Genomic DNA, 21,103 nt, shown 5'->3' on the forward strand with positions numbered 1-21,103 from the left:
TGGACTGTTTTCATTGTGAAAAAGAAAACATAAAGATGCCCCAATATTGTATCCTAGGCTGGATGCTGTTTCATGAAACATATTTATGATGTCAGCATCAAGATAAGCAAATTTTGTTCACACAAATTTGGTTAGTCACAATCAGAAGCTTATAAACAACTTCAAACAGACCTAGTCAAGGTAGGCAAGTAAACAGTGCTAAATTATGTTTATCCACATCAAAAGCAAGGAAAAGTATGCTGACAATTTATGCTGCTTTATATTATTTATATCAGCTAAAAGAAAGCAATCTGAATGGCTGGAAAGACATTTTGTGTGAAGAACTAATCAGTGGCCCCAGGAGCTCTGCAGAGATAGCAGATTGTCAGGATGAAAATCCTACATGATGGGGAGAGGGAGGAAATTGCATGATTTATATAAAACAGTGGTGCAGCCTCATCTAGGATATTACGTTCAGCACAAGCCATCACTAGTTCAAAGGGACACTGCAGAAGCAGACAGAGTTCAAAACAAGGTAACAAAAATGATTACAGCATGGAAGGAGTCATCTAGAGAGATTGGAATTGCTTGCTTGAAAAACAGCTGTAAAAAAGAATAAAAAAGTTACATGTACAGAAGTTGGAAGTTCCCTGCCTCATAGGAACAGAGGAAGAGTCCCTGAAATTAAAGGCAGAATATTCAAAACTGATCAAAACTAAATGTTTTCAGCAACAACAGAATAGAACAAAACTAAGTTTTCCTTCTCTTGTAAAGTTATTGTCACCAGACCCCACAGAGAAGCTTTGTGAATTTATGTTCCAAGCTGAGTCTGAAAACAAAACACTATCCAGATTCATTAAAAGACTGGCTTTGCAGATGCACAACATGAAAAGCTGTAACTAAAATGGTTAATGTTAACAAGCCCCCAGCACCAGAGTATAAACCATCTGACTATTTGAAACTAGGGGGAAAACAAACAAACAACAAAAAACCAAAAAGAAAATACAAAACAAAACAAAACCAAAAAAAGTGTGGGAGACAGGCAATACAACATTTGTCCACATACTCTTTTGAAATCACAAGAAACATTATGTTTATGGCTAAAACTGTTACTTGTTAGATTAACCTTATAACTTATGGGTACAGGACTAGATGAACCATCATCTTGACCCACTACAGTATGTTTTTATCTACTCTAGGTTCCTCTGAAAAATTGCTTTGGGTTTTCTCAAATAAAACCTTCACCAGTATAGTGTAAATATTTTTTGCCACACTGAATTGCAAATGATCAGTTTATAAATGGAACTCTTTAAGCAGGCCTTCAGGTGAACTCTCAGTTTATGCATCCACTGTATTAACTGAGGACAGATATCTGAAAGGAAAAATAACAAAGAGACATCACTCCTGCTATTCAGCTTGGAGACTCACCAATATGAATGCATGTCCTGGCAACCTAAGGGACCTATTGATTTGCAACCATTCGTTCAAGTGCAGTGAAAGCCATAATTAGATAAATAGCTTTGGTAAAACTAATCTGAAACTCATTTGTTTTGTTTAATAGGATAAAACAAGAAATTAAATATCTGCTCAATGTTCCTTAGTATTATTCAGTACAATAGTAAAAATATAAATAAAGACATATTAATTTGACTGCCATTATTATTTTTTGCATTTTATGTATTTTGTTGCAGCAATTGCCATCAAAAGCCATAAACACAGACACTATTTATGAATTACTGTGCTCCAACAGGCTGAGTGTTTTTATCAATCTCTTTTATACCTGTGGAAGAAAGAGAACAGGTCTTTTAATTATTTGCAGACACTCTTTGAGCTGACAGAGTATAATTTTAAGATGATCTGCATGGTATAAGTTTTTCAAGTATAAAAATTACAACTTTTACATAATTATGCCATTCTTGGCCAATGGGAATTTAACTCTGTTTAAGTTTTTGAAAGTGTTTATAACAGTTAAATCTCACAGGACTATTAATTTTTGTTTCTTAAATAACTTTTTCCCAACAAAATGCAAGGAAGGCTACTTTAGAATATTCCCACACACAAATCAGTGCTAGCACTGACAGATGTTACAATTTATCCTGCTTAAGTCAAAACACACTTAAGCTTGGGATAGGTTGTGTCCTCCTCTTTCTTCTTTGGCAGCTAACTACTCAATTCTGCCTCTGTTCCTTTTAGGGCTTGGGTCTCCCACAGCCCTCCTTAGCAAACACCACACAACACAGTTTGTCCTGCAACACAGACCCAGCATCAGACTCACAGCCCACACCCCCAGATTTATTTTTACTGTCAGGAGGCTTCAGGCACTGCAGAAACGACAGACCACAACAAAGCACTGGATTGTACATGGGCTGGGATCAAGAGCAGGTCTAAGTGATACTTTTGTCACATTCCTTCAGCCACCCAATAAACAACAGCTTTGCAACTTTCAGAGCTGTGTGTGTGGGCATTGGTTCCCTGCCCCCCCCCCCCTTCTTTCCATATTTTAAAAATCAATTGATGTATCACCAAACTGGATTCACCTATGGGATGAAGTGGAGTATCTGCTCAGCAGTGTGCTGTAGCAGTCTATTGCAGCAAATGATTACCACATCCATCTGAAATTACAAAGTGTTTTAGGTCCAGTGGGTCCAGCTCTCTTGGTGAGAACTTGGCCAGAAAACTACAATTAAATGCCTATCATCTTTAAAAATGTATAAACAAGGCCCAAACACCTGCTCTCTCTCTCTCTCCCCCAAGCCACATCATAAATCCTTGATATTCACAAGTGGCCTGGACCTCAATTTTCTGTTGGGGTTTTTCTGTGGGAATTGAGGTTTGGGGTACTTATTTGTTTGTTTGTTTCAGTTTTTAACCCAAAATACTCCTTTCTCCTCCTCAATATTGACCTACAAACTGCACACCATGTACCTCATGATGGAGGGCATGGTTTGACACACATTTCTTCCACCAGTGGTATCAATTCAAGCAGACACTGCTCCTTGCTTGGTGCCACTCATTCCACAGTCAGAGTGATGATACTGACACAAGCACGACCTGCAGAGAGGCTCAGAAGGGGCAGCTGCTGGAGAAGCTGCCACAATAAAACACACACACACACATACAGATAAAGCACACCCCATAATTAAACTAAAGACTCTCAACTATTCCTTTATTGCTCTAACTCGTGTATCCTATGTCTGTCTCAGTTACATAAAGGCTTGAGTATGAGGTTTAGGAAGCAGGGAAAGAAAGGCAGTCTCCTCAACAACAAGGAAAAAAAAAAGTTGCATTCCTCACAATCAGTATTTCAAAAAAGGAAATAATCTGGCATTTTAAGATTTAATGGGTTAATTCAGTTCTAAAACTGAAGGCAGAAGATCCTTACTGATGCTATGAATACACATCTACTACTATTTATAGAGACTGAAGGACATTTTTCTCTTCCAATCAGCAGAATATTTTCTTTTAGCACTAAAAGTAAAAAAATATTGACTTTTAATCAGTTAGACCACTGAGTCTCTCTGTAAGAAGATATCTTTCAAAAAATGAATTAATCAGAAAAAAATTGTATACCACAGGATTTAAATTATTAAATTAATAATTCACCCTAGCTTAATACAATGTCTAGAAAAGGATCATTTTACAAGGTCAGAGTAACCCAAACCAAACAATAAGTTAACTGAGTTAAAAGACAATTATGAATAGCTACTGCATTTTATGCCTAGAATTTGCAAATACTCACATCCTGCTTCCATGGCTTTTAACTTTAGAGCCCAAATGACTTCTTTTTTATCCTTAAACTCATGCCAAAAACACAGGTGTAACAAAAAATGTTTAAATAAAAAGGTGTCATGGATAAAGTTTATACCCCAGAAACTCAACATATTCTGCTTTTTTTTTTCCTCTTCTTTCCCCCTTTTGAAAAGCTATCACTGTCTTTTCAGCATTTTCATCAGTATAAAAATGCACAGCTTATTTTGCAATTTCCTCACGGCGCAAATGGAATTCAAGCCACTGGGGACATACAAGTAACAACAGCTGAATACAAATCTTAACAGAGTTTGTCATAATTGTACAGTATGGTGCTGTTCATTCATCCTGGCAGCTGGGAAATCTACTGTGAATTAACCAATAGTACAGGTTTGTAACCAAGCAAATCAAAGTATAAAATTCCACTAAGTTAATTTTGTTTGTTTTCCTGTAAGTATGCAATCAGCTCACTTTAAATCAAGAATTTCAACAGGATGTAACACTAGCAGAAATTTTGCAAAGACACTAATTTTACTTCCAGTGGAGTTGATCTAATTTCCTTCATAGACTTCCTTGATAGGTTTCCAAGCCATACACAGCAGTACCACGTCTGAGGATTTGCAAACTACATCCCTTAGGAAGGGAAGCAAAACCAAAAGCGAAACCACTGAGATCCAACCAGAAAAAACCTTCAAGGATGATCAAACTTGCTTCTGCAGTCCTTAACTGAAGGCTTTATTTTCAACACAAGACAATAGGCACTTAAAGTCTGAGCACAAGCAAAATGAGCTCAAGGTATTTTCAGCTGGAGCCCAATTTGCAGCCTGGGAAAGGGGTTACAGTCAAGTCTGGTTTATGGTAGGCAGGTCAAAAAGAGGCTTATCAGGATGTGCTCTGGACCAAAGCAGAGAAAGGAAACAGAGCCTCTCCCATAGTTTAAAGCATTTTTGGTGTGTCAAGGAATCTGTGTCAATTTTATGCAGCTCCCATGAACACAAACCACATGATGGCACCTATTCCCCATACGTTGGTAGCAACACCAGCTAGTGCTGCATCTGGACTTTCCCAGGGATGTTTAAAAGCAGCTGACTGTCTGTTAGTTTAGGAATTGCGAGCCTCACTCCGAGCACCAGTGTAAGACCACAGGCAGTGGGCACCATCCTGTCAATCAGGCTAATCCCCAACCTCAGGGAGAAAAATAGCTTTGCATTCTGCAAAACTTACTAGGTTATTTCCTAGGGCAGAAGTATGGGTTTACTTTCCATTTCATTCAGCTGTAGTTAATCAAATCCAGGCATAATTTCTCAGATGTCATAACACGTGGGTTAATTAAGAAGTATTCTCAATTTAATAATTTACTGAAGACTGACTATGAAACAAATTATTATGCAAATAAACACATGAGGCACTGAAATTTCCCACTAGCTACCATGGTCACTGTTGCTAAAGCTATTTTATCCATTGCTCAATGTGTCACCAATCACAGAGCTGACAAGTTTAAGGATACTATATGTGATATGTGAAGGATAATTATCTTAATCGAATACATCTAACAGGAATACATAATAATCCTGGTTACAATAGGAAAAATTCAAGACTACTTACCACAACTATTTTTAGTCACTTAATAGCTGCAAAAGTGATGGGGGTATTAAGTTACTGAGTAGAACCTCTGTGGCAGACTTGAAAGTAAAATGTCACCAATATCAATCAATCAACTTCAATAATACTTCTGACAATAAAACTTCCAACCCACAGAGTCAATCCAGCACTTTTGTGTGCTGCTTTCAGCCAGTACAGCATCTACACAAAACATTGCTGCATCTTTTTAATGCAGAAGAAATGTCAAAATTAAAGTCTCTATAGTATATAAAAACATAGATACCAGGGAAATAATTATGATTTTTTTTTCTTCTCATTAGCAAGACTGGTAAAAAGAGCATAAAGTTGCTAATGAAATGTGTTGATGGCACAAAATTGGAGGTATTGTCAAAACCCATGTAAACAGAATGGTACTGGAAGATTAGGAGCCTTCATGAAGTGCAATACTAGGAAAAGAGTGTAATTCAGCAGCATGAAGTACAAGGTCACTCAGGCACCACGAAGATGAGAAGCTGCCTACAAGGATATGGACTGCCATAAATGACTACAAGTCATTTGCAGGAGGATTATCTGAGTACAGAGCAGATCTATATGCTCAGCTCAATCAAAACACGAATATCAACCACCACCATGATGTAGCCATGGAGGGAAGGACAGTAAATTCTGAGTGTTTCCAGCTGCCAGTTTCTAATGTCCTGGCAAAACCTCATCAACAACACTATAGTCTCCCCAGCTGCCAAAAGAATTGATTAGAGAATAGCTACTCGAATGACATAAGCAACTGAAAGCCCCTAACAGGAGATGAAGAAAAGTTTAGCAGAATGTAGGTTGAGAGGATCTGATGCTTCATTTAATTAAAACAGATTGCATACAGTTTGATTTTTCTTCTCTGCCAAAGAGGAGTTGTCTCCAACAGCATGACAACTGCTAGTGCCAGAATACATGATAGATATCCCTAATGCACTCCAACCCTCCAGCTATTTTCAGCTTGGGAACCTTCTGTGTCTGATGAGGTTTATGTATCCTCAGTACATTTCTCTTCCATGAACTTCTCCAGATTCACCCTGAACTCATGTAGACTTTTAGCAGCTGTACCACAGCTTCTGTAGTTTATGTTCAACCTGTAACCCTACAGCTAGCTACATCCTGACAAACATACAGCAAAGTAGCTGCTCAAAAGAAAGCTAAGGTGAAGACAGTCTGAGAACATCTGCCTGGCCAAAGTCCTCTAGGAACCTCACAAAAGTAACTTTAAGGTCTCAAAAGAGAAAATAGTCTCTTCAATATCTCTTCAACTTTGATCAAGACAAAAGGGACATCCCATGATGAAGGCTTCTACAGACCAGCAGGATCTTTCACAAAATCAGGGTAATGGGGTTTGACACCATGACATACAAAAGGTTTTCCAGATCCACTATTGTGACAAAGAGCAACATTGCTGCTCATGTATAACAGTATTTATCTGTGTGTAAATGTGAACCTAGAAAGCAAAAGAGGTGATTAAAAGGTGTGTGCCTCTGTGTGTGCAAGATGATTCCTCCTCCTTCTGAGCACATCCAGGTCCATAAAGAATAAAACTGAGTGTGGTGAAAATAAGTTTTACCATGATGGAGTAGCCTGCAAGAGCTCCCTGCTGGTGCTTCCAGAGGCACGAGAACTGTATTTCATCACTAGTCACAAGAGAAAAGGAGAGAGAAGAAGATATCTTTAGCAGGCAGCAGGAGGAGCAGCAATGACAGTTCATAAGCAAAGTACTCATGCCTCCTACACATAACACATAACTCTAGGAGGCAAACTGGGAAACAGAAGGATCTTTCCAGAGAATTTGGGAAAGGACATGGTGGAGGGGAACAGTTCCACAGGGCACAATGAGCCACTGCAACAGATCCCTCCTCTGCCTCTGCACAAGCTCTGGCACACACCCTGCTACCACAGCAAAGGTTGCATTTTCTGCTATTTTATCCAGCAGAGGATGATGAGTAAAACCTTCACCTCACAGCTCACTGTGCAAATGCAATGTAATCATCCATGCCATCTTGGATTACTGTGCTACACCTGTCCTAAGACTGAATTTAAGAAAAAAAGCACCATCAAGGACAAAGTCAATGCAGAGTTCAAAGTTCAAAAGCTTTAAAAGAAACATTGGGCTCCCCTAGACAAGGAACTGGATGTTTGTTTTATCTAAATGACTGAAGCAGTGGAGTGTATTCATGTTTACTGTTCACAGCACAGAATCATCCAAGCAGGATGGTTACTGCAGCTTTTTCTACAAGGTGCTTTTCCATCTCCAGGTTCTTTATATGTATTCGTACTGGACGTATCCCAAAACAGAAAGCAAAAAATACCTATTTGCTCTCCAGGTTTGGAGGTCGCTGAACTGAGAGGGAAATCTAATTTTGTTACACTGTATTTTCAATTATCTCCATCTCTGGTCACAACTTTCAGGTAGTTTAGTGTGAAGGGCTAAGGACTGAGATGTCCAAACAGATTGAAAAAATTTATTTCACCCCATACTGATTTTCAAAATGTAATCAATTCTTTCTATGTATATTACCCTCTACTACACAATGTTTTCCTTTCCCCTGAAGCCCAGGAAGTATTTGAACAGCATGAAGTGAAGTACATACTTAAAACAATTATAATACCCTTAACACTTCCATTATATTTTATTATCCATAGTCCCCAGGCATGCACACATGTAGGTTATCTGTGCTTTGTAGATGTGGAGGCGAACTGCACTGCAGGCAGCCCCTGAGCAAGTCAGCATCAGAAGCAGAACCCCTGTTCAGGGGTCACAATATTTTTCTAGGAAATTAAACAAGCCAGAATTTCAGCTGGTCAGCATTTACTTGAAAACAGCTCACCTAAGTGAGCAACACTCCTGATGGAACCAGCTGGACAAATAAGGCTCTCAGCTTGGTGTTTGAACAAGGAAAAAAGGCACAAAGAAAAGTCACTGGAGAGGAAGAACAGACTAAGTTTTTTTCATAAGCAAACAAAACCTTCTGAAAATTAACTTTGGATTAACTTGAAATATTTTGTTGAGGTGGGGGGAAAAAGGAATCTTTATTTCATATGTTATTGTTACTGCTTTGTCCAACCTTATTTTAAGACTTAAAACTTTAGGGTCATGTTTAAAAGGGAAAGTATAAAAATGCTGCATTTTATTGTTCTACCATGTTTTTCTCTCCCAAATACACTCCTTCTCCAGGTTTAAATTATTAATCAGATTAAATAGAAGTACATGAAGTGTCATGCCTTTACAAGTCCATTTCTGGGGGGAAAAGACACATGCACAGAGAAGACAGGAATCAACACAGGATACTACCAACAAAAACAAACTGCTCCCTGGGTGATCACACATACAGGGAGACACTCCATGCACTTCAGGTGCCCAGTTTGTCTCCAAAGGGAGCAAGTGAATTAACAACCCTACTGGAATTTGTATAACCTGCTCCTTGGAACACCCCACTAGGCACTTATGCTGCTGAGTAATTCCATCTGCAGGATAGTCCCTGCAAATCCAGAGATGCCGGAGCACAGCATTCCCACTCTCCACATGGGACCAAGACACTGCTGCAGCTACACAGCATCTCCACACAGCATCTCCCACTGATCCAAGGTCACAGAATCACAGAATGGGTTAGGTTGGAAGGGACCTTAGAGACAATCTAATTCCAACCCCTCTGCCATGGGCAGGGACACCTTCTGCTAGACCAGGTTGCTCAAAGCCCTATCCAACCTGCCCTTGAACATTTCCAGGGATGGGGCGTCCACAGCTTTTTCTGGGCAATCTGTTGCAGTGTCTCACCACCCTCACAGTAAAGAATTTCTTCCTAGCAGAGGATCACTGGGTTGACTCCAGACTGCCTTACAGATTCACCATCCTCCCTCTAGTCTTCTTACCAAGACAGATGGTACAGGAAAATTTTACAAGATGACCCACAGGGCACTGGGAGGTGAAGACATAGGTGACACCACCACTAAATCTGTCACACTGTGTTTGCTGGTCCATGACACAGAACACCAGCAAAGGCAGGCAGAGTCTCGCTGGAACTCTGTGAAACAAGAGAGGACCAAGGGTTCATCAAGCACAAGTGAGGAGCTGCATGACCCAGGAGCTACCCAGGCTTCTCACCAGGATGTTAACTCACCCACAGCAAATATTTACAGAGTAACTGTTGTACCGCTCACTTGTCAAATGCTTTCAGTAGTGGTGAGGAATAACCACCAGAGTAAACCTGAGGCTGCTCTGCATGGTGTCTCCCTGAGGTGCCATGAATTTGTTTTGTTAAAACAGTGTTTCAGACCTGCCTGCAAACTAAAGCTGCCACCAGCAGCAGTTCTGCACTGCTTCTCTCCTCCTCACTGCACACTTACTCCATTTCTTTGGCAGTATGCTTCTAATGAGTAACAAACCACACAATTCAGAAAAGGACGTTCTTCATTGGAAGAAGGGTATCTGTCACAAATATCCTCCTAGGGCAAAGCAAGACTTGGCTGTTTAACTTAGCTCTGTGTTCATATGGACAACTTGCATTGTAATCAGGTGGATTACTAATTCACCAGAACAATAAAAATAATTAGGCATCTCCTAATTATACATACAGGCCAGACTTTATTTTGTGTGTTGAATGTACTGGAGGAAAAAAATTACTGTAAAACTGGAATCTGAATCCACATTACTTAAAAATAGTTATTCTACTGTGAATTTATATCCTACCTTAATCCTAATTATCTTCCTTGCCTATATATCCTCTTATAACAAAGAATTCACCCAGGAAGTTTGGTTTGAAATTCACACCCTGGTATATTTCACAACTTCCCCATGCAGATCAATCATTTTTTTTTCATGGGCAAAGTACTGCAAAGTTGATGAGGTACAAACACACACCATGCTGACTTCCCCCCAGCTCTCTGCGCAGGTGTTTATCAGTGCACTGAAACAAAACAGCAGCTCGCCTGATTCCCAACACGGACAGACCCAACCCCATGTGGATTAACCCACTCCTTCATTTCGACTGCTCAGGAGATGGGTTACAATCCAGTGCTGGCCTGCAAGTGAGGTCTGACCAGACTGAGTGCCACTGATCTGATGGCAATGCCACCCCCCGATAAGGCTCCAGTCACAACTGGAGAGAGCTCGGAGCCACGGGCAGCCGCCTGCCACTGCAGTTCCCAGACACGGCAGTGTCACGCTGGACTTCACCAGAGCACTGACTGCCCTGCGGAGACACACCCCCAGCTTTTTAAAAAATGGGTGAAAATGAGAGAAATTTGGACGGGGATCTCGGTCATGCCCACCTGACCCCACGGCCTCACTGTCAGGAGGAGACATGCGAGGTTGAGGGCCAGGCGTGTGCATCCCAACTTCACTCCATCCCAGCTCCACACGCTGCAGGGCACGCTAGAGTTCGCCGCTGGAACACGCGTGTGCACCGCTGTCGGAGCACAGGCGCGCTGTGCCTGCTGTCCGCGGAGAGCATCAGCCCGCACGAGGGGAAAGGGACAGAGGGGGACAGCCACTCGAGGAACCCGGAGATGGGGCAGGGACGCTTTCTCACCCCGGTATCTCGTGTTACACCAGAGCTGGCAGCAGTGGCCGGAGCCCGGGGCTCCCACGGGCACCTCTCCCGGTGGGTGCCGAGGTGCTCCCGGGCATCCTTCCTCGCTCCCTCCCTCATTCCTCCCGTGCCGCCGCCCGGCCCCGCGCCGAGATCCCGCGGCCTCCCGCGCACAGCGGCCCGGCCGAGGGCGCTGCGGGCGGGCCCCGCCTGCCCCGGGCACCGCAGCCCGGCGGGCAGGGCACGGCAGGGCAGGGCGGGGGCGCTGCCCCGGGCCGCCGGCGGCTTCCTCGCTCTCTCCTCACTCCCTCCCTCCCTCACTCACCCGGCCGGCGGCGGCCGCGCTTTTCCTCCGCAGCGTCAGCCCGCTCCGCAGCAGCGCCGGCAGCTCCCGCAGCTTCTGCCGCAGCTGCACCGGCGGCGGCGGCTCCTGGGCTCCGCCGCCGGGGCTCCAGCTTCGGGCCAGCTCCGCGCCCTCACACGGCGACGGCATCTTCACGGAGCCCACGGCCATGCCGCATCCCTGCCGGGCTGCGGCGCGCAGACAGCCCCGCTCTCTCTCTCGCCCGGCCGCAGCCCCAGCCCCAGCCCCAGCCGCGCTCCCACCCACAGGCAGCACTCGGCGGGCGGGCGGGCAGGCGGGCGCTCCCCCGCACGCAGCGCGCAGCACTCGCGCACCTTCCCCCGCACGGCGCGGCCCCAGCGGCGCAGGAAGCCCCGCCGGCCCTGCACCGCTCCCGCCCCGCGGCTCCGGCGGTGATAAAGTGCAGGTAATGAGCAGGGTGGAGGAGGCGCGGGCGGGAAAGGCAGAAAGTCCTGTTAACTCCTTTGCGCTCGGGGATCCGCCGCCCGGGCTGTCCCCACCGGCCCTGGCGCCCCGCACCGACCCGCACCCGCGGCGAGAACACGTGGGAGAGCGGCCAGCACGCTCAGAGACGGCGGCTCCGAACAGAGGAGAGAGGGGTTCGGGCTCCTCCAGGGGGTGGCTGGCCTCGGCTTCGTCCTGGAGGCTGTCAGGACGGGGCTGGAGGAAGCCCCAAGCAGCCTGGTGTGACCCCCAAGCACCGAGCCTGTCTGGGCTGGAGGCCTCTGCACGTTCCCACTTGCCCGAGTTACCCTCTGGTCCAGTGATTATTTATGGCTGCAAGGGCTGAAGACCTTCTCTGTTCCCTTCCCAGTGTTTTTTTTTGACTCAAAGAGGCGTTTCATCTTCCGATGCCAGCCAGCATTGGTATGGGAGAAACCAAGCAGCTCATCCCAGGTGAATGACTTGCTTCCAGTCATCAGGTAATCCCTGCAAAAGAACTCTCAATGAGAGGAACCAATTCCCTTACTATTTGTAAAAGACTAGTCTAGAATTCAGTTCCATGAGTTATGGGGACTTTATTTAGTCTCTGGAGCCTGCCTTTTCTAACTCATGGTACAGAAATTGCTTCCTCTCTGCCAGGCTCTATTTGCTCTTATTTAGATCACAGAATTGATGGGTCTCCCTTGCATATATCTTCTGCCTCAAAGCTACAAATATGGCTGACCTGCTCATCCAGGAGGAGTTTACCAGTGCCTAAATATCTGAGTAAATGACATTAATAGTCAAGCCAATTTCACAGCCTTGTTAGAGAGAGCTGTTGCCTTGTCCCAGCCAAGAGGTCCCACTGGTTTTAGGACTCACCCTAGTACTAGTACTCCTCCAGCCCCACAGGAGGAACTGGGGGCTTCAGCCACAGGGAACTGGCTTAACCAAGACACTAACCTTGGGGGGAAAAAGTAAAAAAGGAATAGGTTGTTTTCCTCACTGATGCACTCCCTAAACCAGCTCCTCTGGGATCACAGGCTCATCCACAGTAGAAAGATGGCAGATGTGCCCAACCTGTGTCAGGGTGCTGAGACAGAGAACAGCCTCTTCCAGCACCAGTGTGACATTGAATTATCTGTCACCTGAGTGCAGCAGCAGCCTGGCTTTCCAGCAGCACTGGCCTGACTGCAGGTTCCTGTGAAACAGTGATCCTGCCTGCAACCCATGGACATGTTCCTCCCTTTGCCACCCTTCCGTGGGATCTGGTAACCATCAGACTCTATTCAGCTGATTGATCTGGTGGAAAAATAACACTTAGAAAATAATGGATTTTCCACTGGCCAGACAGCTGAATTGATACACCCTGTGACCCCACAGCTGCAGGATCATGGAAGGCAGAAACCTGGAAGTGAGGTAAAGCAGAACTGCTCCTTTCAGAAGCAGTTAAATCAACTGCATCCTTTGTGCATGATTTGATGAGCTGTGTGAATCAGGCCAGCTTGGGTACTCTTGAAAGGGACAGGGTTTGCTCCAGCCACATTCTGGCATCACCTCCTTTTTGCTGCTATTGCCCTTTACAGTAGCCAGATCTGAAAGGTTAAGTGTAAAAAAATAATCACCTATTTTAGCAGAGTGATACAGCCCATTGCAATGATGCCTATTGCTGACACAAAAGAGAGAAAAGAGACAGCATAGTGGCAGCCTTTGGACAAAAAGTGTGCTGCAGTCCTCAAAATGCCAGAAAGATCTGGGAGTCCCAACTGGCTACATCAGCACCAACACTTGCAAGGACAAGGGTGATTATGACAATCCCAAACATTGTCATGTCCCAAATATTTCTATTATTATACTTGATTTGAGCTTTGCAACTGCCCTGCAATGTAGTTTTGACAGCTGTGTTGCCTGGCAGCCACTTTGTCACAGCTCAGGATGTAATTATGAAGAGAAGTGTATCTACACCCAAAAGAATAATGGATCTTTAGTCTGTGGGCTTCACAAAAGGACCGTGTTCTTTGTCTGAGTCTTTAGGCACTGCTGCAATACCAGCCACAGTAAGACAACTCAATAAAGTGGGACTTAGTGTGACAGACTGGAGTATAACCAGAAGTAATTTGATTATGTTAAGAAAGGGTAAAATGATGCCAGTGCTCAAAATTTCTGTATTTTAACTAAGCAAGATAACCAAGCAAGTATAACATGTAAACAGTGTCAAAAGAGAAATTAATATGCCCTATGGTGTGTTTAAAGATTATCAGCTGCCAGACAGCATAATATGGACTATCAGTTGTCAAAAAAATTTAGATAGGCCTCTCTAGTTTTTGTTTGATCATTCCAGGTTTTGGGAGGATTGTGGTAGGAACTGTATAAAATAAAATTTTGTGTTGCTTTTTTTTATTAAGCCACTGAAAGTTTAGCATGGTGAATGAGTCTGGGTTTTTTCTGCAGAGGAAAGGGGTGGGGATCAGAGAGCAAAACTAGATCTTGTGAGAAGGTGTTTGGCAAAACAGTTTCATTTAGAAAACCCAGAGCAGTGTGTTGCAGCCAAAACATTGTGCTCAGGGCACCTTCTTTTCAGTGAACTGTCACTGAAGGCACAGCAGGGATCTGAGAGACTGGGGTCCCTGTTCTCAGCAGGTTTGGCCTGCAGGTGACTGGATTTTCTGTCCCTCATAGACACCATCAGTAACACTAAAGGAATATCAGGTCCACTGACCATGTGGCAGACGTTGGAGATTTCCAATTCTCCAGATTCAACAATTATCATTTGGTCCAATATAAAACAGAACTAAGGACACATGTGATGCTTTCTAGCAAAAAATCCAAACTTGAATGTACCTTCCAGAGTGGAGTCTGGACTAGGCTTTGTTTCCTTACTTGCAAGAGCCTTCATATAAATATAGAAATATCTATGTTTAAATAGATACAGGATGGAGTCTGGAGACCTAAACAACTCTACTGCACTTTGCAGATGTGGAGCCTGGGAGTGTCTGCTTTTTGAATGTGTTTGTTTTTCTTTCATGGTGTAGCACAATCAAAAGAAATGCAGTAAAAACAATGCAAGCTGTTTCATGCCTTATGTGTTTCACATCAGTTTTTAAGTAGATCATTGCAAAAAAAAAAAAAAAAAAAGCATTGCTTGGTATCAGACATTTCCTGACAAAGCATAATAAACTCTTATTTTGGACTTAAAGTATTAGGAGTTCTTGACTCAGTTGGAATAATTGATAGATGCCACTTCAGTTTTCCCTGCATGAAGGCAGTGCAGAAATAGAATTGCAGAGTACTGGTGTGCAGGAGCCATATGTCACTGACAGGCAGCAGTCCTTTTTGAATATTTCCTCTCCCTGACCTGGCAGGAGGCATTTAGAAGAAAGCAATTATTTTTCCAAAACAACACCACCCGCTACACAACCAGCCAAACACTACTTCCCCTTCCCCAGGCAGTCCTGCTGGAGTGGGGATGGGGGTGGATGCTTTCCTACCCTTTCAGAAACTGAGTTGATTTCCTTCTCCCCATCTCTTCAAAAAGCAGGCAAGCACATGTTCCTTCATAATGCCTCTTTTCCCATTCAGGAGGAGGTGAGCTGTGTACTGCCCACCTCCTGCACAACATCCAGATGAAAATCAGAGGAGGTCCCTGTCTGTGGGATGCACTCCTGACAATTGTATCCTACAATTTTTAGTTTGCCAAGGGTTACTCCAGGCCCAATGCACATGAACTGCAGACTGCCCTGTCATGCTCTGAGATCCTGGCAGCTCTCAGGCTCCTGACATGGAGAAGGCTGGCCTGGCACATTTTTGTTTCTAGCTTTAAACACAACATGTGCAATGGCCCTGGAAAAGAGAAGGGCCGGGGAAGACTTTGCTCCATTTTGCCACTTCAGTGCCTCACAGCAGGCTCAGGACACATTTCCCAGTCCCAAGAAGGGGTGTGTGCCCCTTATCACTTCACCCACAGCACAAGGGCAGCAGGTGACCATTCAGCCACTGTGCTGTAAGCTGGAGATAACACTGCAGAAGTCTGGGCACCTCCCACCTTTTTCTGCTTTGTCAATTCTCCATTGGTTCAATCAGGTTCAGAACAAAACCAACTCAGCCACATCTCAGAGCTCCTAGGGATCTGCTTTCTGACCAAATAACTTGCTTGAGACTTCTGAGTTCTTTATCTCCCTTCCACCTGATCAAAGAGTGGGACCTCAGTTGCATTCTAAATGTTGAATATCACCAATTTACTATGGATATAAATAGCACAAATTCGTTATCAGATTGAGGGCATGTATGTGGGTAGTGCATACTTAAAAATAAATCATTTATTTAGTTTCTCAAGTAATTTTTTTGAAAAAGAGTTTAGTACTGTGTCATCATATAGACCAAATATTCAGTGACCAAAGCTCAGAAGTACTGCTTGTAGTTTTTCCAAAATGTGAGAGATCTGCAAAATGTAATGAATGTTCAGCAGCAGAAAGATACCAAAATAGGAGCAGGGGATGAGGAATCAGGAAAACAGTGGGGGGTGTGACTTGAAAGAAAGCAGAACAGGAGAATAACTACAAAAGAGAGAGAAGAGGTTAAAGATAAAGGAGATGTATGAGTAGGTGAAATACTTCAAGTAGTTTCATGATTAGTGTGACTCATAGCTGGAAGATCTGAAGCTGCCTCTCCTAATTCAACCCCCAGTTTTCACTTGACAGCCTGTGAACCTCTTCAAGTTCAGCATCTGACCATTTCTCCCTGCTCCTCACTAAGAGCCGCCTGCCCCTCTGCCCCCAGCACCTCTTCCAGCCTTCAAAACACTCAGAGCATCTTCAAATGGCTGCTCAGCCTGTGTCCTGCCTGTGAATCATCCATGGAACTGGGACATGATCCCTGCTACTGACTCTTAGGCACTCAGAGGGAAGAGAGCCCAGGAGCATCCTGAGCCACCGGGTTTGTTGCTGCTGTGCTTTGAACCCAAATTGTGAGAGGACAGGTGTGCAGGAGGGTGTCTGGAACCTTAAATGGATCTCTTTGCATTTCCTTTAGCAATTAAGAATCACTGAGCCATGATGACAAGGGCAAAACTAATGTAAATACAGCATTGTATTTACATTGTTTGGTGTGTAACAAACTTGTGCTTTCACACAAACCCAAGGAAGAATGCACTTGCTGTGGTAACTGTGATTTGCCAGAGCTAATGAACCTGATTCAACTCTTCAGTTTGATTTGTCTTTTTAACATTCTTGGTATCAGGGGACCTTATGACCCCTCAGGGAAATTAAAACTCTTAAAGCTCATCTATCTGGCCTTTTCTGTCAAAACAGTGTTGTCATTAAGCTATTGCTCCTTCTCTTACAGGCCAAAATTCGACTTCAAAGCCAATAAGATCCTCATTGGAGTTTGTTCAGTTTATTTGGTTGGTTTGTTTTTTAAATAAACATAGAAATCTCAAAATGGCAAATCAATGTCTTTTAATTAAAAATTTTAAAAGAAAACACAGAAATGAACTCATGGAATAGGGGAGTTTTTCCGACACCTACAACTGAAATTCAAGTTCCTTTACCCCCCAGACACATAGGCATGTACATGATTTTTTTTAAATGTGCAATGTAAGAAGCTTTACATATATTTACAGAGAGATTGTGTAGGAAATTTTAAAAGAGACAAATTGCAATTAGGTGCTAAATTCTCACAGGCAATGGAAGATTTCCCCTGTGTGATAAATGGTTAATCTGCAAATATATCTTTTCTTCCTTAGCTGTTAAATTCTCTGTTTATGTTTAAATTCATGTTTTCTGTTTTAATTTGTATGCTTCCTCTCCATATGTGGGTGAGGACACTTTAGCTTCATTTTGCAGGAGCTGTATTTAGGATACTGTGCTGCCTCTTTGAGCATCTAGATCTCTCTGTGAGTCTTCAAATGCTTAAGCTCATCAAGCACATTTGAGAAGCATTGAAATCCAAAAACTATTAAGTCCTTAAAGGTATTCTGAAACTAGGCAGCCAGTTAAGACCTGTGGTTAATGCTTCACTGAGGTAAAAAGTGCAGCACTTCATACGAGACCTCAAAGTCCAGATAAGGTCTCAACCTCAAGACACAAATCCATACAAAATCTGGCTTCATTGATCCCCCTGCTCAGAGAGCCACTGCAAAAATGAGAGAGAGAGAGAGAGAGAGAGGGGTTTCTATAGAATACACATGCCCAGAGTGTCTACTCAGCTTTCGTATGAGAGAGCTACTGTAATGTAATGACTTTCTCATATGATTATATTATCATTTGCAAAAAGAGATATTTGCATATATGTGCACACAGATAGGAAATGTCACCTTTTGTTTTAATTACAGTGTCAGTATCTCTTCCTGCCTCCGTGTGAACAGGCTTTAGCCCCACATAATGTCTTTGATGAAGGAAAAATACAAAACCACATGCTAAACATTTTGAGTTTTCAGCATAAACCTAGATCTATGTTGACAAGCTTTTCCCAGGGATAGTAACATCAGTAAAATATTTTCATTCCAAGTTCCTGAGAGGTTGGAAAAATCAATAAAAGAATAGCATGAGATAGATTGCCAGAAATAATATTACCATTTTAGACATGAAACCATCTCACAACATCATGTGAGTATTGAAATGCTCTAAAACATTTTCTTTAATTTGATTTGTTTGTATTTGTTCTGGGTTTTGTTTTGTTTTACATATGGCTGGCTTTTCCCCCGAATAAGAGGACTGCAGCTGTTGACCAGAAACAGGGAGACAGATGACTGGAAAAGACAGTCAGAAGACAGAAGACAGTCTACACTGTACAAGGGATGGTGTAGAACCAGAGAGGTTCCTCTGGTATTGTTAAGAATAACATTAAAGGCAGTGAAGTACAGCTGTACCAGCACTAGTAATGAGGCCGTGGATAAATCCAGGCGGCAGTAAAGGAGGACAGGCTCACTCCAGCAGGTCGGCTAACATGAGCAAAGGTCCAGGGAGAGATACTGCTTTCCACATCTGCCAGTGCAGGAAGGCAGTGCCCATGTGCCTAGGGTATAGTAAATGGATTTGAATAGATCCACACAAGGGCATTTTCAGCTCTGTGTCCAGAGCTGTGGATTGATGAGCCCTCTAATCTCACTCCAACAGCACTCCTGGGATCCCTGACTATTCACTTCTCCTGTGGGATATCTGTTCAAAGGGACTGTGGGAAAACATAATGAAAAGAATCTTGTCATTCAAGGAAGTAGCAGACAGCAAGGGCAGGGTTGGGAAGGAGAGGTGGCTGGCAAAACAGCTCTCCCCATGCTGAGATATCCAGCACACCTGGAGAAAAGGAAAAATTGTCTTTGTCCTGCCCATCATAATCTCCTCCCCTTTCAGTCTCCTCTAAGTGTTTACAAACACCTCTGGAGACTTCTGAAAGGCAACAGGCGTCAGGGAATTAAAGAAATTAGTGTAGCAAACCAGTTTGTCCTAAGACGTCAACATAGATCCAGTTGAGACTATGCATGCAAGATAATGGATGTTGGCTTGTGGAGAGGTGGGTTTTACTGGAACCTCAGGTACAGAGGTGGATTTCTGCATGCAAGCAGTACTAGCTCTGGGGTCTGCATGCATTTATCTGTCTGTTTAGATTACCTGGAGCTGCCAGAATGGTAAAACAAAACTCTTACAGTCCAGTCTCCCAACAGGCTGCATCAGCAGCCATGTAAAACCTGCTGGAACAGAGTCACAGAAAGTACATGGCACTGTGCATGCAAAAGACATGAGATGGATCTTTCTTTCCCACAAGAAAAAACTTTCCCTCTCACTGAAGCCTTAGAAAAATGCTTTTTTTGTACTTGGCCTGCAAGACATTTGCCGTATTTTCTGAAAATTGGATACACTTCCATTAGTAAACAGTGTTATATCTGTAACTGTAATGAAATAAAATTATACATTTATATAAAGATAAACTATTTCTAGCAAAATACCAAACCAAATTAATCCAATTAATAAGCTGCTACTGAACATAGTAATTTACAGACAAGCAATTCGTAAACTATCTAACGATGTATTAAGCAAACAACAGCATTTATCAAAGGAAATTTGAGACATTTTGCCAACTAGAGGACTTGGCTAAACAAATACATTTGTAGCTGGATCTAATTATTGAATTAGAGCTTTAAAAATGCTGTTATGGCAGCCTGCCTGGACTGTTGTGGTTAGACAATAACAATTCTTCCCTTTTCTTCCAGTGTTTTCATTCATTTATGGCACAGTTTTTGAAGAATAGAGCTTGGAAGGCAGTCCAGTATGCCACATCACAATTAACAGTCAAACCTATAGGATAGTAATTAGGACATACATAATTGTCCCAACCTTATATATTACTACGTCAATAAAGTCAGGTGTTTACAGCCAGATACTTATTTCTAAACATTGTCCTCAGCAACAATTATAAAACAAAATCCTAACAGACACTACAGAGAAAAATATTGAATTACATATTTGAGTTTATCTTTCCCAATTCTTGCCAAACTGTATTTATCTCAGGGAAACAAATCCGCAGTTTTATTAAGACCTAGGTAGCTTTCTGGTAATAATAAACTAATGGAGTGGTAAACCACTTTTTCTGGTGTGTGGTGACTCAATCTCTAATACTGTTTGGTTCTTCGGACTTGTTAGAAGAGGAAAGGGTAAGTAACTGTTGTGTATCTTTCAAAGGTTAAATTGTTTCACTTCCCACAGATTTTCAACAAGCTAATAAAAGGCACCTGGGAAAAGAGAAATATAGGTGGCTGGAGAAGGCTGATAAAAATAGGATGAAACTTTGTGACCCCCACTGAAGCTTGTATGAGGCTTGTATTACAAGCCAAGAACATCTTCCTATCAGCTTTTGCTAAGTTAAAAGTCAGTAAGAACTGATTATTTATTTAGTAATTCATGAAAAATTCTATTTTGGCAAGTGAGAATGTGGTCTGATTGGGAAGTTATTAAAACTAATTGGGTCGTGTATCACCAGACAGTTTGTCTGTGAGCCCCACTAACAAAGCTGAGCCAGCTTGGGGAATGGCTGAGAACTTACTCTGTTTTAGAACTTTGAAGCGCATTGGATCTCATTAATAACCAAGTAAATGCATTTCAAAATGGAGAATAATGTAAAGGAATCAGTTCCTCACTCTGATTCTTCACTTTTTGGTTTTGGCCATCTGTAGTCTGTCTACATAAGAACCACTAATTTGGGTCCCATTTCATGTCAATGGAGAGAAAGAAGCCTTTGTATTCAAGGGTTTGGATTCAGCCACTGTATTTTGAAAAAGGCAAGTCTTAAAAATGATGGTTTTACCTTCACTGACTATAAAGTGAATTAAGGCAAGCAGCTCAAACCTAGGCAGCTGCACTGCAGACACCAAATTTTGCACTGGGTTTTCATTCACATTTCTGTAAAATGGGAAAAAAGTATAACTAAGCAATGG

At 42.8% G+C, this 21,103-nt stretch overlaps 1 protein-coding gene across 1 annotated transcript in view; it reads right to left on the bottom strand.

The window, feature by feature from the left end:
• RAPGEF5 (Rap guanine nucleotide exchange factor 5) overlaps nt 1–11,470 on the bottom strand; it is a 155,937-nt gene extending 144,467 nt beyond the window's left edge. Inside the window, exon 1 of the mRNA XM_058801400.1 lies at nt 11,218–11,470. Within this exon, the coding sequence (XP_058657383.1) occupies nt 11,218–11,406 (189 nt within the window). The 5' untranslated portion in view covers nt 11,407–11,470. The remainder of the gene's footprint in view (nt 1–11,217) is intronic.
• Between the last annotated feature and the right edge of the window lie 9,633 nt (nt 11,471–21,103).

The sequence above is a fragment of the Ammospiza caudacuta genome, chromosome 1 (assembly GCF_027887145.1).
Source record: "Ammospiza caudacuta isolate bAmmCau1 chromosome 1, bAmmCau1.pri, whole genome shotgun sequence".
Classification (NCBI taxonomy): Eukaryota; Metazoa; Chordata; class Aves; order Passeriformes; family Passerellidae; genus Ammospiza; species Ammospiza caudacuta.